General features: G+C 43.8%; 1 protein-coding gene across 2 annotated transcripts in view; it reads left to right on the top strand.

Annotated features, from left to right (window-relative positions):
- Positions 1-16,367, top strand: part of Fndc1 (fibronectin type III domain containing 1) — a 67,167-nt gene that overhangs the window by 20,517 nt on the left and 30,283 nt on the right. For both annotated transcript variants that reach the window (XM_028772732.1, XM_028772731.1), the window contains 6 exons: positions 1,621-1,738; positions 4,243-4,430; positions 5,261-5,368; positions 8,285-8,473; positions 10,098-12,485; positions 14,117-14,217. In XM_028772732.1, the coding sequence (XP_028628565.1) occupies positions 1,621-1,738; positions 4,243-4,430; positions 5,261-5,368; positions 8,285-8,473; positions 10,098-12,485; positions 14,117-14,217 (3,092 nt within the window). The remainder of the gene's footprint in view (positions 1-1,620; positions 1,739-4,242; positions 4,431-5,260; positions 5,369-8,284; positions 8,474-10,097; positions 12,486-14,116; positions 14,218-16,367) is intronic.

Raw genomic sequence — 16,367 nt, 5'->3', positions numbered from 1 at the left:
TTTGCAGTGTTAGAGGGAGTGAGGCATCATTCCACGGAAAGACAGTCTAGTCCATCTGTTATTGTCCCTAGGGAGGCACTGAACAAAGCAGGAGAAAGGGCAGGTGGGTTCGGGCAGCATGCAGATACACACATTTCAGCTCACTGTACACAGACGTGATAACATCTAGAGAAGTATGAAAACACGTAACTGTGGTTCACTAGTAGCCCAATCATTGTGCACTTATTGAAGTGTGTTTTTCTTTACCTCCATTGATGGGTGTTTCTTTTTTTGTTGTTGTTTTGTTTTTACATCACCCATAATATTTACAAATTGCACATACCTTTCTGGCCATGAACCTCAGTGGGTTCTAATTCTTTTCTGTTGCTGTGATAAATCATGGCCAAAAGCAGTTCGGAGAGGAAAAGACTTATCTCTTCTTACACTTTAGGTCACAGTCATTCATTGAGGGGAGTCGGGGCATATGCTGAAGCAGAGGCTATAGAGGAATCTTGCTCCTGGTTCACCCTCGGGCCTCATGCTCAACTAGATTTCTTATACAGCCTAGGCCCACCTCCCCAGTGACAGTGCCACCTACAGTGTACTGGGTCTGGGCTGGGCCCTCCCACATCAATCAATAATCAAGATAATCTCTTGCAGACGTGGCCACAGGCCAATCTGATGGGGCAGTTCTTCAGTTGAGGTTCTCTCTTCCGGGTGACGCTAGGTTGTGTCAAGTTGACAATGAAAGTTAAGCAGACATGAAGAGATCCTAGCACATCCCTTTAATGCAGTCATGATATGGAGTGGGGCCTACTATGCTTTTCCACAATGCAGAGAGACATCCCACCTGAGGCCTTTTACTTGTATCGATCACTGATGGTCATCAGAGAGAAGGATGGCTTCTCTATCAGTCCTCTCCATCGTCCCCCATTTAGGTAAAATCTGAATTATTTTGATCCATACCAAAAAAAAAAAAACCATCAGAAACCAAAACAACAAAACAAAGAAACTTAAAAGCAAAGTTGAGGACACTTTGTAAGTCTTAATTAGAGACCAAGAAGAGATGGTGAGCCTGGTGACTGTATTCTTGGATGACACAAATAAATCTCAGGAAGAAATTGGCAAACTCAACTCTATCTTATATATGAACATAACATTTAACCTGCCTTTCAACCACATACTCTCATGACCACATGAGATTCATGACCATTGTTCAAAGCAGAATTTTCATTTGCCATCATGGTCTCTACTGAGTAACAATGTAAACTTTTATTTACATTTGCCTCAAACATTTGCCCTTATAAAAGTTTTATTACCTCTGAGAAATTTACAGCATGTAATGAGCAAACACTGAGCTTCTTGTAGTGTTTTCTACCAAGGCATAGCAGCCCCTTTACACTCTCCTGTATGCTGATTGGCTCAGGCAGCTGTTAAGGTGAACTCCTTGTTTCTCAGGCTACAGTTAGGAAAAACAAAAATGGAGATTCTCCCCTTTATGCAGACTAAATAATCACTTGGCATTCCTTTCATCTCATCTTACCTAAATGAAGGAAGGACAACTAAAAGTTAGGCAGAGCTTGGCTGGGGGAGGTCAGTGCAGAGCCTGTGGTCAGAGGAGTCCCTTTTGTGCCATTGCAGAGGAGGATGAGCTGGATGTACCTGAAGACATTAGTGTCCGGGTCATGTCGTCTCAGTCCGTGCTCGTGGCCTGGGTGGATCCCCTTGTGGAGAAACAGAAGAGAATTGTTGCATCAAGGTACACATGTACGCTTATTTTGTATCTTTGGGTATGAGAAGTAGACTTTCTCTGGACTTGAAATGAATTCAGTGATTTTCTTTTTAATTTGGTGAAGATTTATTTATTTTACTTTTTGTGCATAAATACTTTTGCTTGCATGTGTGTTCTGTGTGCATGATTGGTGCCCACAGAGGAAGAAGAGGACATCAGATCTTTAGGAACTGGAATTACAGGTGGCTGTGAGTCACTACGGGGGTGCTGGGAACCAAACCTGGGTCCTATGGAAGAGCTCAGTGTTCTTAACTGTGGACCCATCTTCCCAGTCTGATTTTATTTTCTTTCCTGTGTGGGTGCTGACCTCTCTTTTCCTGTTGAATGTCCAGTACTTGGTGGCAACTAATTTCCTGCAAAGCAAATAGGGCCTGAGGGTATTTACAGGACAGGACAGGACTTCACGCCTCATCTACTTCATTTTGTCTTGTGTGTGGAAATTCCCCATGTTTGTTTTCCTGCAGCCTCAATTATGTACAGTTTCCCTCTGAGAAGAGTTTACTGTGGGAGGGGTCTTCTTGAAGAGTCAAAGCAGGATAGACTTTTATGTTGAGAGGCAGATGTTTGTCTAATGTCACATGTGTGACTTTTCAGTAGACATTAGATGATCTCTGAAGTGTGTCAGGTCCTCTTTGGTTGTGTGTAAAGACGAGCACCTTCTTTTCGCTTAGCTCATGGTGTTATCCTGCTTTTATACCCATTTGTAGTAGCAACAGACACAAAAATAACCAACCTTATCAGGTTAGAATAATCTTTATGTGAGTTTTATGGTTTTCTACACTGTATAGAAACTGGTGAATATAGATTAAAAATGTTTTTGTATGTGTGTGTTCTAAGAGTTGATATTTATACAACTAAGAAGAAGCCAAAAATTTGGTTTTATGTATTAAGTTTCAAACCTATCTACAGCAGGAAAGTGGAATCAAAGAAATATAATGCTAAGATTGTAAAAGTATATTAAGTGTGATTTTTAATAGGTACAGGACTGCCTTGCTGTCTGCTGGTAGGATGGCACATGTTTCTATCTAAGGGCTCAGAAGAGTCACTGTGTCTCTCTATCCACATACTCTCTGCCAACAGGAAGTGGTCCTAACTGTCTCTGGGCTTTGGTTTCCAACATCTTAAGGGAAACCAGGGGAAGCTAGACTCTCCTCAGAATAACTGCTTTGTTCATAGCTGTGCCATGTCTTCAACTGATGTCTTCTCCTGATTTACTAAGTATAATGAATAACACATTTGTACATGTGTGTGAGTGTGCACATGTACATATGCATACAGAAGCCAGAGGTCAGCATTGGATGTTGTTGCTCAGGTATCCTCTGTATTATTTTATTTATGGTCTTGAGAGAGGGTCTCTCACTGGTCTGAAACTTGCCAAGTAGGCTAGGCTAGCCAGCCGGTCTCAGGAATTCCCTGTCTCTGCCTCCTCAGAACTGACATTACAAGCATATACCACCAAGACTGTTTTTTTTTTTTTTTGAAAACAACAACACCATGGTTTTTGTGAATCAGAAGAGTTTGATTCATATACTGATCTTTATATTTCATCTTGCAAGTACCTTGTAACTAAACTCCCTCTGTAGATCCCCAGTAGAACACTCTTAATGCCTTGAAGGCTTTCTACTGGGAAGAAGCCATAAAGAAGATTTGTATTACCAGGGGTCCAGTCTTCAGGGTTTACTGCTCCTAGAGTGTCCTGGATATCTACTCTCCGGGTTTTTGAGAATCAGTACTTTGATGTTTCTCTCCCAGTGCACCGTCCTCTCTCAGTCATTCTGTCCTACGCGGTTGGAGAGGTTTGTTCCATTTCATGGCAGTAAGCCTACACAAGACCACATACTTCCTGCTCTTCTGAGTCTGTAGAACATGTCCAGTTAAGCATGAAATGAGGCTTTCTGGCTTTGTGTGTATGTGCCTGTGTATGAGAGACAGGCAGAGGTGGGGGAGGGAGAGGGAAAGGGAGAGAGGGAAGGGGAGGGGGAGAGGGAAAGGGAAAGGGAGGGGGAGGGAGAGAGATGTGGGGAGAGGGGGAGGGGGAGAGAGGGAGAGGGAGAGGGAGACAGAGAGGGAGACGGAGAGACAGAGAGAACCAGTTCTCATTCTTGGGTATCACCACATTCTTCAGCCTGTGTGCACACACACATCACTGAAAAATCAGGTGCTTGTAAATTCTGCTCACTTCCCTTTACCCCTTCCATTTTTCATCTCTGGTCTTTGGAACACTGGGACATTTTTAGTCTTGGACAGAAACACACTCTATTTCTCGGCCTGTTTTTACACACACTTGCCAGGACCCTGGCTTCAGATTCTTAGAGTCAGTGGCATAGTCAAAAGTTTAAATTTTTCCCTTCAAATCTCCCTGCTTGGTTTTTAAGAATCACCACTCACAGGGAAAGATAAACAAGGACTCTGGAAGTCAATTGCAAAGACTCGGGTCCTCAGGATGATTGTCCTGTTGCATTTTCTCACAGACAGTACACTGTGCGCTACCGAGAGAAGGGGGAGTCGGCCAGGTGGGATTACAAGCAAGTCTCTAACAGGCGAGTTCTGGTGGACAGCCTGATCCCAGACACCGTGTATGAATTCGCGGTCCGGATTTCACAAGGTGAACGAGATGGCCAGTGGAGTGCATCAGTCTTCCAGAGAACGCCGGAATCGGGTTTGTGTCTGAAATGGCCTTGGGGTTTCAACTGAGGATCACTTCCAAACTGACAATTCAACCAGTACACACAGCCTTTAAAGTCTCACTCTAAGTCTTCGTCTTAGAGTTTGTATGTATAGTTAGAAGTAGAGTTTGGGTTTAGAAATATTAAACTGAGGGGGGTAAGGGGCAGTTTTGTTGAGTTCATACTTTGTACTCTGACATTTTTTCTACCAAAATGGTCTTCTGACATATTAAGCCCTTCAAGTTCCAGCGTTATAAGTTCAAGTTATAGCATACATACATTGCTACTATGGCCACAGATATCCCTGGGTGGCTTAGCTTTTGTTTTATAATCTTCCCAAGAAAACCTTTTCTGCAGCCAAGGCATTTAATAACAGCTAGAACTACGTCTTTCTAAGTTGCACTAGGTTGGACGTGGCAGCGTATGACTTTCATCTTAGCACTTGGGACACAGCAGCAGGTGGATCTGTGGGAGTCCAAGGCTAGACTGGTTTACATTTTGACTTCCAGGCCAGCAAGGGCGATATAGTAAGGCCCTGTCAACAAAATAACAACAAAAGTTGCACTAAAGGGATGTTCTGCTAGATTTTGAACTTCTAATAGCACAATGTTTACCTGGAAGAAAGAAATTGTAGTTCCTAAAATCCTATTTCTAGATGTTTCTAAACTTGCTGCAGGAAAGTCACCTTACAAAAAGCTAGTGTAGAACCACCTCTCCTGTGTCATCAACACAAACACACCATATCTTCAATAGACAGCATATAAGGGGCTTATGAGAGGTCATGAGAGCCTTGTGAAATGCTTGATTCCCTGTCATTTTGTAGCTCCCACCACAGCACCTGAGAACCTGAGAGTCTGGCCAGTCAGCGGCAAACCCACGGTTGTCACCGTATCCTGGGACGCATTGCCAGAGTCTGAGGGGAAAGTGAAAGGTGGGTGTCTCATCCTTACCCTCCGTGTGTTCTTTCTGAGAAATGCTCCTTTGGTGACTCTGACTGAAAAGCAGATGAGCGACATGCATAGTGAGGTGAATGAGATGCTAACAAGGTGCTAACCATGGGACATGAAGGTGGATGTTATCTGAGCCAGGAAGTCACCTGACAGTTATTCTTGTCATCTTCCTGTAGGCACGATCGTAGGGACAGCCATGCAGGAGTTATATTTAACTCCACTGTGTGCTATCATAGCCTTTGTACCCTGTGCTAATTCTGGAGCTTTCTATTATGCCTGTGAGATCCTGAAAAGAGAAGTCTGCAGGGATCTGTCGGGACCATAAAGATCTTTAATGAGATTGTAAATGCTTTTAATGGGGCTAAGAACCTTACATCATGATTTCCAGAACATGGATTTGTTCCTTAAAGTTCAGCCTGTATTGATTCATTTGAGTCGAGCAAGGAAAGGATAAAAAATAGAAAAAGGAAAAAAATTTCTGGAACTTTAAAAGAATAAAAATAGAAGGGGCCATGCACAGATTGGTAAGTAGTCTGTTGGGACTGCTAAGTAGATACTGAAATCTTTTCATTTCAGTGTTAGAGTGCTTTGAAAAGCTTCAGGAATTCGGACGTTTTCGTGTTGGATTTTACTTGGCTTTGCCCACAATTCTTGCCTACCTCCATGGTAGGAGAGATGGAATCTTTATTTAGAGAAAGGAGTCTTTTTATTGTCATTAGGTTTGGGGAAGGCAAACTTGAGTCTGGTACACCCAAAAACTATGAACAGTTTGCTTATGCTTGGAGAAACAGAATGCCACTTCCAGTCTCCCGTGAGAATCTCCTGGTGTGAACTATTGAATAGTGCATTTTTTGTGTTCAACTGTGAGTTGGTATGGCTCACAGGTAGTGTGTCTTTTCATAGGACAATGGGCTTCAGGAATATGACTGGCATGACATTTTTTGTATTTAATTTTTTCCCCGTTTTTCAGAAAGAATGGATTTTTAAAATTTTTCTAACATGTTCTCCTTCTGCTTAGCAGTAAGTCCAGAAACAGATAAAGAGTATATATACTCAGCTGGCCCCTTTAAGTTGTGATTTTCACATGAGCACTGACCCCCTGTGTATTAAGACCGAAGTGCTGGAAGGACCTCTGAAAAAGGAATAGAGACACCTTTTTGCCTGGTTAGATTTCCAGTCCTTGAAAACGGCAGGGACTGCCCATCTAGTGAATTTATCTCCATGCTGCAGACTCATCCTTTCTGTCCTACCTCTTAGTTTAAATCTAAAGCTGAAGAAAGTCACAGCTCACCAGCTAGATATCACCAGAAATAATGATAGCTACTGAGTTCTATTTTTTAAAGATTTATTTACTTTATGTATGTGAGTACACTGTCGCTGCTGTCTTCAGACATACCGAAGAGGGCATCAGATCCCATTACAGATGGTTGTGAGCCACCATGTGGTTGCTGGGATTTGATCTCAGGACCTCTGGAAGAGCAGTCAGTGCTCTTAACCTCTGAGCCATCCATCTCTCAGCTCCTGAGTTCTTACAAATGGAAGATTGGTATAGCTTAGTTTCTATATGGGTATAATTGTGAGATTAAAATTCATAATTAATAGAGGTGTTTTCTAAGTCAGAGAAACATAAAGTGTAGTAAGAGGGTGCACATATTGATATGGTTAAATATTTTTGCAGATGTATTTAATCCATTAAGTAATAGTAATGACAAGGTCTTGTAGCTTGGGATCTCTCTTGCTTCTTGCTTTTGGTCACTACAAATGACTAGTTCTATGAGCAAAGAGTGATGTATTTCCCCAGCAGATGATTCAAGGGCACTTCTAGTTGAAAGATTTCTTTATTTAGTGTACCCTTTAAAGCTTAGAACTTAGAGAAAGGGAGGTTCCCCCTATGCTTATGTAATTGCTTCATTTTTCTGTAATTCATCTTTTCCCCTGAGGCCATCCTCCCATTAACTTGGTCAGATTTTTGAATCTTGAATTTATAGAGAGAATGGGCAAGGGTAGTTATTTGTTGAATATTAAGGTCCCACTGTGAAATATGCCTTTTTCAGTGTTGCACATATATGCGTGTCTATATTTCTAATTATACAGATACAACCTACTTAGTCCTGAGCACTTAGGAGAGGTAGGAAGGGGGGAAGGGAAGGAAAGGGGAAATGATATACTTGTATTTCAATAAAAAACAAAATAAGAATAAGCTTAAGATATAAATAAATATAAAAAAATTACATGCAATAAAAGAAACAGCTCCTTACGCTCCACTGTCTGTGGCTTTCAACCGTCAAGGCCATTGTGTGATTATAGGCAAGCCAACAGAGGATTAGGAACTGCACTGCTCCGTCAGTGAGCTTTCTTCACAGTTTTAAATACTATGAAATATTTGTATCAGTGTAGGGCGAAGAAGAACTTTTAAAATTCTTCCAAGAGTGAAGTTATATGGGAAACGTGGCATTTTTCTGGGTTGATATACTAAAGGTCACAGCACGTGGTAAATGAAACTTGCTGTGAGCGGTTTACTCAGAACCAGTTCCCGGGAGTCAGCACTTTTGGGACCTCTTGGTTTCTTGCACTAGGGTATATTAAGGTCAGCATAGAAAGTTTTTAAATAAGTGCAAAAACACAAACAAAAAGTAGTGCAAACACCCCACCCCGTGTGCTCCATTTGCTTGAAATAGCAATTGTCCTCCTGGAACTTAACTTCCAGGGTCTCTAACGAGTGTGAGCTCGCCTTGCGCCCCATTCTTCTGCTGCAGCTGTTGGTCAGGTGTGCATCGCTAGGGTGTCAGCTTCAGCAGTGTGTGCCCTAACTCATCCTGTGTGCACGATCTATCCGTCTGCTGGGTACAGAACCGTTTTCATTTTCTTCCTTCCAACCATCTGCCAAATCATTTCAGAATACATTCTTTCATATGCCCCGGCTCTCAAACCGTTTGGAGCAAAGTCCCTCACCTTCTCTGGACACACTACTTCAGCCCTCGTGGACGGTCTGCAGCCTGGGGAACGCTATCTGTTCAAAATCCGGGCCACAAACAGGAGAGGCCCGGGGCCACACTCCAAAGCCTTCATTGTCGCTATACCAACAAGTAAGCATTGGTGCATTCACGCTTCCCCTCTTCCTACCCTGACCCTTCACGCTTTCCCCCTCTCCTACCACCCCCCATTCCTGCTGTTTGTTTTGTGTCACTTTGAATTATGCTTCTGGGTTTAGAAATGCTCAGTTAATGATTTTTCAGGGCTGAGTTTGCACAACTATTTTCAAAATATTCTGTAGACCCCTTGGAAATCAATCCTTCCAAAGATTAAAATATTACTCCTGATTGGTACTAATAATTATTTACAGTATTATAGACATATTAATTATATGATTACTTAGGTATTAATATTTAATTTGGGGCTTAGGAGGAAAATATATAAACACTTTTGTAAGGCTAATTTGTCGTTTTAGCCCCTGCTGCAATCATTGAAAGATGTTCACTTTGTCCTCTGTTATTTTGGAAAGCCACGTTATTCAGAATACTTGTAACTGTCTTGTTTGTCTGATCAGTATTAAAACCAACAAATTGATGAAGATCCAGAGATGTGGTGGACTGTGTATGGACCATGCTTCTTTTATTGTTTCCACATTTATTCTGGATATGCACAGCTCCCGCCTCCACTGTCTACTGTGAAGGGCCACAGTTTCATGCTGGAAGACACTGGAAAAGATGCTTGTTCCCTCTAGATTCTTCTGTTGCTATAGAAATTCCTTTTCAATACAATGTCCTTTTCCTCAATCAGTTCTGCTCCCACCACAGAAGGAATCACAGGATATGTTTAAGATACTATTTTGCCGACTCGAAGCTCTATTTTTTAAGCCTTATTTGGGGATACAATGTATTTGTTTTGAAAGAAACTTTAAGCCAGAAAGAGGAAGCAAGCGAAAGTATGTTTGAAGGGAAACAGGGAGTCTTTGTGGTGCTTCAGAGTTTAAAGCCTGGTTCACCTGCACGTTCCATATACTATTTGGCTAATTTTGAGTGTAGGTCACTCGACATTAAGAACAGCCATCCTACATTGGGAGTGTACTGACAGTTTAAGAAAGTCCCACGTAGGATTTTGCACTTGCAAAACCAATGACTCATAGTCATTCCTTACTATTTTGGGGTTGGTTCCAATACCTGCAAGGATACCAACTCTACAGATCCTCCTTTTATGAAGTAGAACTGTTAGCATAGACCCCCCCCACACACGCATTTCCCCATATACTTTAAATCACCCCTAGCTTACTTATATAACAGTGCAGTGGAAAAGCAAATGCTGTTTAAACACTGTGTTATTTAGGGGAAAATGAGTATATACGTGGTCAGAACAGACATTTTTTTCCTCAAACGTTTTCTAGGCAAGATTGGCTGAATCTGTAGCTGCAGACTCCACGGCTACAGAGGGCTGACTGTATCTAAGCACTCATTCCAGAATTTCTTCAAATGTCAAATTGAGGGATCTCCTGATTCAATCCATGCATATGTTCTAGAACTCTGTTATTTACAGTAAAATATAACTTTTAAAAAAGAATGTTATAATTGGGAATGTACGTACTTATTGTTCTAAGAAGTTGGAAGTGATCATTTATAATGAGCAATTTGGAACACATCCACATCGGATGGTGGTTACTCGTAAATCTCCTCTGGCGTCCGTCCTTTAATGTTCTACAACCTTTGATGTTTTCAGCCAGTTCTACTGAAGCCAGTGCCCACCCAAATGGAAGGGACAGCGGGAAACCTGAGAAACCGCAGCAGCCTTCTTCCTCTACCCCCAAAGTTGCAGCTTCCTTAGAACACACGTCCCCAGCCAAAAATGTCAAGGATGCTCTCTTAGACTTAAAGAACAAAATCCGAACTAAAGGTGTGGTACCTGGGAAAACCCAGCTTCACTCTAAAATGGGAGAGCTGGATCCGCAGTCAACAGAAGTCGCTGGCGAGGAGGAACTGGATTCCCTGGAAGATCCTCGTTCATCACGGTTGGAGACCCTAAACCAGAAGCAACCGTTGAGGGTACCAAGTAGATCTGGTCATGGGGTTCTGGGTCCTGGTAGGACTCCAGCCAGGGCTGGCCTGCCAGTGTTGCCCCACAAGGAAGGAATGGACAGGCGTGGCCCCTCTCTGGACCCCCATCCTCGTCCAGCTTCTTCTGCCTACCACCAGCTCAGCTCCATAGACAATGATTCTGTGGACCAAAATGAGGATGATCAAGCAGGATCCCCTGACCCTAAAGTTGCCTCTTCCCAGTCATCTCCCAAGAATCCAGCCAGGTCCAGGCCAACCCCTGCCCCTAGCCGCCATGCAGCTTCTAACACGCTCAGAGACAAAAGCCGGGTGCACGCAGGTGCAAAGTCAGCATCGTCATCGTCATCTACGTCGAGGCAGTCGCATTCTTCCACCAGCGAGGAAGATTCCAGTGCTGCAGCCCAAACCTTGAGACGTTTCCCACTGCATAGAGGATCCTCTCGATCCCCGCTTTCTAGGGGCTGGAAGGACCGTCAGGATGCCAATGCCGCTAGCTCCTATACGCCTTCCCAGACTGTAAGCTCTTCCCATCCCTCTGCCCTACCACAAGGCTCTGAGGAAGAGGACACTTTGGATGGTGGGGCGGATAATGACAGGGCTGCAGAAGACACCAGAAGGCGCCCTGAGGGCACTGCTCAGATCCAACAGACCAGGCCTGCCTTGGATCACTTTAATTTGATACGGAATAAGCCCTTCACCGCCCACAGCAGAACTCCAAACAAATTTCCCAGACTCCGTGGACCAAGGCCCTCTGGGCCTCCTCAGTCTACCTCAGCCTCGAAAGACCTCACCAGGGCTCCTTCGCTGCCAGCATCTCACACTAGGCCTGATGTCTATGGAGATGGTGAGGATGAAGAGCCACTTCCGGCCACTGTGGTCAACGATCGTACACCTTCCTCTTCCAGGTACCCAACCTCTGGGGTCTCAGACATTCTGAGAAGAGGCCCCCAGAGAGGGGCCAGCTTGTACCAGAAGGAACCTATCCCAGAAAATTCCAAAGCTGCTGGAGCGGATATACATCCTGGGGGCAAATCCCCTCTGTCCTCCAAGGCTCAGGGCTTTCAACAGAGCACCGATGAGGATGCCCCTCAAACATCCCCAGCATCAACCAGCCGCCAGCCATCCCCTGCCAGACCTCCAGCACCGAGATCACAGCCCTCCCCTGGGTCCACTGTTCCCAGAAGAATGGCACCCGGTCGCAGCTCAGAGCGCTCTAGTTCTCACAGCAAGGATCGGTCACTTTCTCAACCCAAGCTATCGGTTGCTCACGCAGGGCATGATCACCCGCACGCAGCAAACTCCCGTGGGGTGCTCCCCTCAGCTCCCCAGGATCAGAACGAGGGTTCCCATAGCAGTTATGAGGACAACATCACTGAAATTGAGGGCCCTGACTCCCGGGTTCCCACCCACTCGGCTCGTGCCAAGGATACCACCCCATCCATTCTCAAATCTCGTCAGGTGGGCTCCCAGTCCGGGAACAATGACAACAGACCTCAGCCCAGCCATGCAGGAGCCTCTGAGAGACCCATTCGGCCTGGCAACACCCACCCACGGGGCCAGGTTCCTGGCAGGGCTGGGGTCCAGACCACACCAGTAAAGAAGATCCTGCCTTCCAAACATCCTCTGCCACCCGAATCTCAGCAATCAGTCTTTGCTGAGGAGGAAGAGGAAAATGAAGGAATTTTAAAAGGCAAGGAAGACTCTCTGTCTACCTCAGTTAAAAAGTGGCCTTCTTCCTCGTCCCCACGGGACAAGTATGCAGACAGGAACCTTGACAAAGACAAGGCTGCCATTGGGCAACTTGTGCAGGAAGAGAACACCATCCCTGGAAGGCGACCCCCAATAGCCTCCCACCCACTTACCCGGTACCAGCCTCGAAACCCTGCCACCACAAGTCCCATTGCCAGCACACACTCCTGGCCAAGGTATACCACCCAGGCCCCTTCCAGCTACTCCTCCACGACACCGATGCTCTCCTTGCGGCAGCGGATGCAGCGCAGGTTCCGGACGCCAGTTTCACGCCAGCCTCCGCCAAGACCCGTGCTTACACCAGGTAACTGACTCTCGCCTTCAGCAACCCAACCTTTTATATTTCTTTTTTAAAAAATTGCTTAGTGTTGGTCACAGTTTCTGAAAGTGTTTTTTGCTTGCTTGTTTTTTAGTTTATTCTGTGTTACTAAGCACCCACCATAACCAGGCATGGACATTATTCCGACGTCCTTATTCAGTTGTATGTGGGATGGGGGGTGGCTTGCACTGTGATCCCTGCTTTTCAGACGAGTTTGACCCTCAGAGACCAGAGCTGCCTGGCTTCAAGTCACATCAATGGGAGGTGTCTGAGCTACAGTTGTGTTCATATAACACGAAACCCACTCTCCCATCCAAATTGCCCTTCATCTGTGAAGATGTTTCATAGTCAGATGGTATCTTCAGTTATCCACTTGGCAGAAAATACTTGAGGAATCAATAGTAATAACATATGTATGTATGAATATATATGCATATATATTCCATGTGTATGCGTGTTAATATTGATTTGTCTTCTGTTTGTTCCATGTGTAATATGGATATGTATATATTGGTTATTCACTTGGCAGAACATATTTAAGGAGCTAACAGCAATAACATATGTATGTATGCGCATATGTGCATGTGTGTATATGCGTGTGTGTGTGCCTTGCACTTATCTAGCATGTAACTGGGGTTTCTTAGAACATCTTCAACAAATATATTAGAATCTGGTGGTATTGACTGACTGACTGATTGATTCATTCATTCATTCTCATTCATTCATTTATTCAAGACAGTGCCTCACTCTGTATTCCAGACTATTTATAGCTCAAGCTGCCCTCAAACTTAAGGCAGTTCTCTTGCTTTAGCCCCTTGAGTGCTAAGACTGCAGCCTGAATCACCATACCTGGCAGCATTTGCTAGTTTGCTTGATGCATTGTCTCATATTGGGATAGTTTCTCCACTAAGATTGTTTTAAGTGATGACCATATTAATAGATGTCACGCTCACCAGTTCCTTGCATGCAGTCGAACTCAGTACATGCTTGCTCTCTAAGGAAAGCAGTGAGCTAAGTCTGACCAACAGTTTTGTCAGAAGCCCCAATACTTCCTCCTGAAGTGAGGCTAGACCACAGAGACTCCCAAGTGAGAATAAAGGTCAACTGTCTTGTAGAAGAGGCCATAGGGAAGAACTCAGTAAATGTGTCTCGGGCTGTACTGTGGAGCTCAGCATGCTGGGAGAATACCACATGGCTTTTCAGCTGCTGAGACGTGGAATGGGAGTCAGCTGGAAGTAGCTATCCTGTTTGATGGATTTTAAACCACATCAGAGTTCATCTCTATCATTCCAACGTCTTCCCATTCTTCCAATGACCGTGTACAAATGAGACTAGACCCACTAAGGTCTTAATTTCATGTCCTAAGATACTTACGAGGCACATTCTCCATCCCTCAGTGCTGTCAGACTGTCACTTGACTGTCCTATAGGCATTACTGTCATGTAGAAGTCACTTTGTAAGCTTACTATCTAACACATAGATGCTGTTAACTGAGATTCTGTTTCGTATTTGTTGGAGATGGAGTGTCTGCACTTACAGTGTGATGAAGTCAATAGCTCAGGAAGGTTTAATTTACCAGGCACTTAGTTTTTTCTTCGCTTTTCTTTGCTGTGTAGGTTATAATGGAAGACCAAATGTTGAAGAGAACATACCTCCTGGTAGTATTGCAAAACCAAAGGGACAGAGAATTATCAATGGTCCTCAAGGAACAAAGTGGGTAGGGTAACTTCGTTACACACTCTTGGTCTTCCTGGTGAGAAGAGAAAAACCATGGAAACTGTGTGCCAAAAATCAAGCAGTCTGCAACTCCCTTTGCCTCCTCTCCTCCCCTCTCCCTTCCCCTGTCTCCCCCTCTTCTCCCTTCTCTCCCCTCCTCTCCTCTTCCCTCCTCTCCTCTCCCTTCCCCTCCCTTGCTCTCTCTTCCTCTTCTCTCCCCTCCCCTCCCCTCCCTTTCCCTCCCCTCCTTCCCCTCCCCTCCTCTCCCCTCCCCTCCTCTCCCCTCATCTTTCTCTTACCACCCCTCCCCTCTGTTTTTCTCCCCTCCCCTGTCTTATTGATAAATTTTTAGTGTATCCCAGTTGGCCTCAAATGCAAGATCCTACTGATTTACAGCCTCTCTGGCACTGGATTCATAGGTGTGCCTCATCCTGTCCATCTAAGAATTAAATAGCTTAAGAAAGAGAAAAAGACACGTTTCTACTTAGTAAACTGAGGCTTTCTTATGTTCAGCAAATGTGATGACTATTCCACAATAGAAACTTTCTCTTTTCTTCATCTTTAGTTTTGACTACCTGTGTACAGCGTACTTGAATATAATTACTTTCAAAAAGTCTTTGAAATATAATTACTTTCAGAAAGTCTTTGGCTCTCCCGAGTAACTAACTTGTTCCTTGAAGCTGAGCAGTGAGACTTGGGCCTGGGAAACCTCACACTGAGGTTTTCTATTTGTCTTGACTGACAGGAAAATAAGATAAATGTGTGGCCCCACTGCAGCGTAGCCTGGAGCCTATGGAATGTTTTTTTCTTACGTTCCGCTCTATATTTAATTTTTATTTTTAGCTTAGTGTATAATTAGATATTACCTGTTGTAGTCACTAGCTTTTCTACCTGTCCTCTTTGTTCCCAGAATAACAACTCTGAGACTTAATTATTTATGAGTAAATGCTTCGGCTCATTCTCTGACTAGCTTGTAACTTATGTAACCCATTTATTCTATTCTATGTCTTCCATATGTTTAGTTACATGTCCTCAGCTTCATGCATCCAACTTCCTCAGAGCCTGGAGCAAATGTCTCTTTCTTGACTCTTTCCCAGAATCCCATCTCTCTCTGTGCTAGATGTCCCACCTTCTATTTCCTGCCTCAGCTCATTGGCCAGTCAGCTTTTCATTGACAGATGAAGCTTCCACACAGGGCCTAAGAGATTCTCTCTACAATATGTATTTTCTGTTAGTTGTTTCAAATCATTTGTAAAAGAAATAGTAAAACCAAAACAAAAAACCTCTAAATCAAATAAATCATTTTATCAGATAATCTTTTGAACCTGACTGCTGTCTGACTAAAATTGAAAATATGCCATGGTACTTTTTGTTTAGATAAAGAATATGTTAAATTCCTGCCTGGGGCTAAGATAAGTGTTTAGGGGATTTTTTTTGTGGGCTGAGTGCTGAGAATAGAAAACAATATTCAAGGCTTAAAAATATTCTTTGAAAGAATTAAAAAAAAATCTCACTGTAGAATTACCAGTCAAGCTTTCTATTTACAATGAAAAGGTTTAAAAAATATGAGAGCTTCTGAAATTTTTATCATATATTATCTAAAGATTAGATTTATGAAAATCAAAACAGAATTACTTTATAAATCATTCTGAATTGAAAAGGATTCCTTGTTTGGCCTCTGTGGGGGAGAATGGACCTAATCCTGCAGAGACTTGATGTGCCAGGGTGTGGGGACATCCAGCAGGCCCCACCCTCTCAGAGGAGAAGGGGACGGAGGATGGAGGTAGGGACTCCATGTGGGGGGGCAGGAGGCAGCAATTGATATGTTAAAAAATAATTAATTAAAAACTGAAAAAGAAAAGGTCTTGACAACTGTATTTCCTAGCCAAAATGCTGAGAGGTGATTGGAGCTGATTTTGAAAGTAGGATGTATAGCAAATGTCTTACACTTGCTGTTAAAGCAGAGCTTCCTTTGTATCATGGGTATGTAGAGACAGGGTTTCAGACGTTCCTCAGTGTGGGGTCACTGTGAGCCTGTCAGGCCAATGTGTATCTGAGAAGTCACTAATGGACGGGGACTGCTAGTCCAGGACCACACTTAAGAGACTGCTAGTCCAGGACCACACTTAAGGGACTGCTAGTCCAGGACCA

Source organism: Grammomys surdaster, unplaced genomic scaffold (genome assembly GCF_004785775.1).
Source record: "Grammomys surdaster isolate TR1022 unplaced genomic scaffold, NIH_TR_1.0 218, whole genome shotgun sequence".
Taxonomy (NCBI): Eukaryota; Metazoa; Chordata; class Mammalia; order Rodentia; family Muridae; genus Grammomys; species Grammomys surdaster.
The sequence above is the reverse complement of the archived record's forward strand: the minus strand, read 5'-3'. Positions and strand labels throughout refer to the sequence as shown.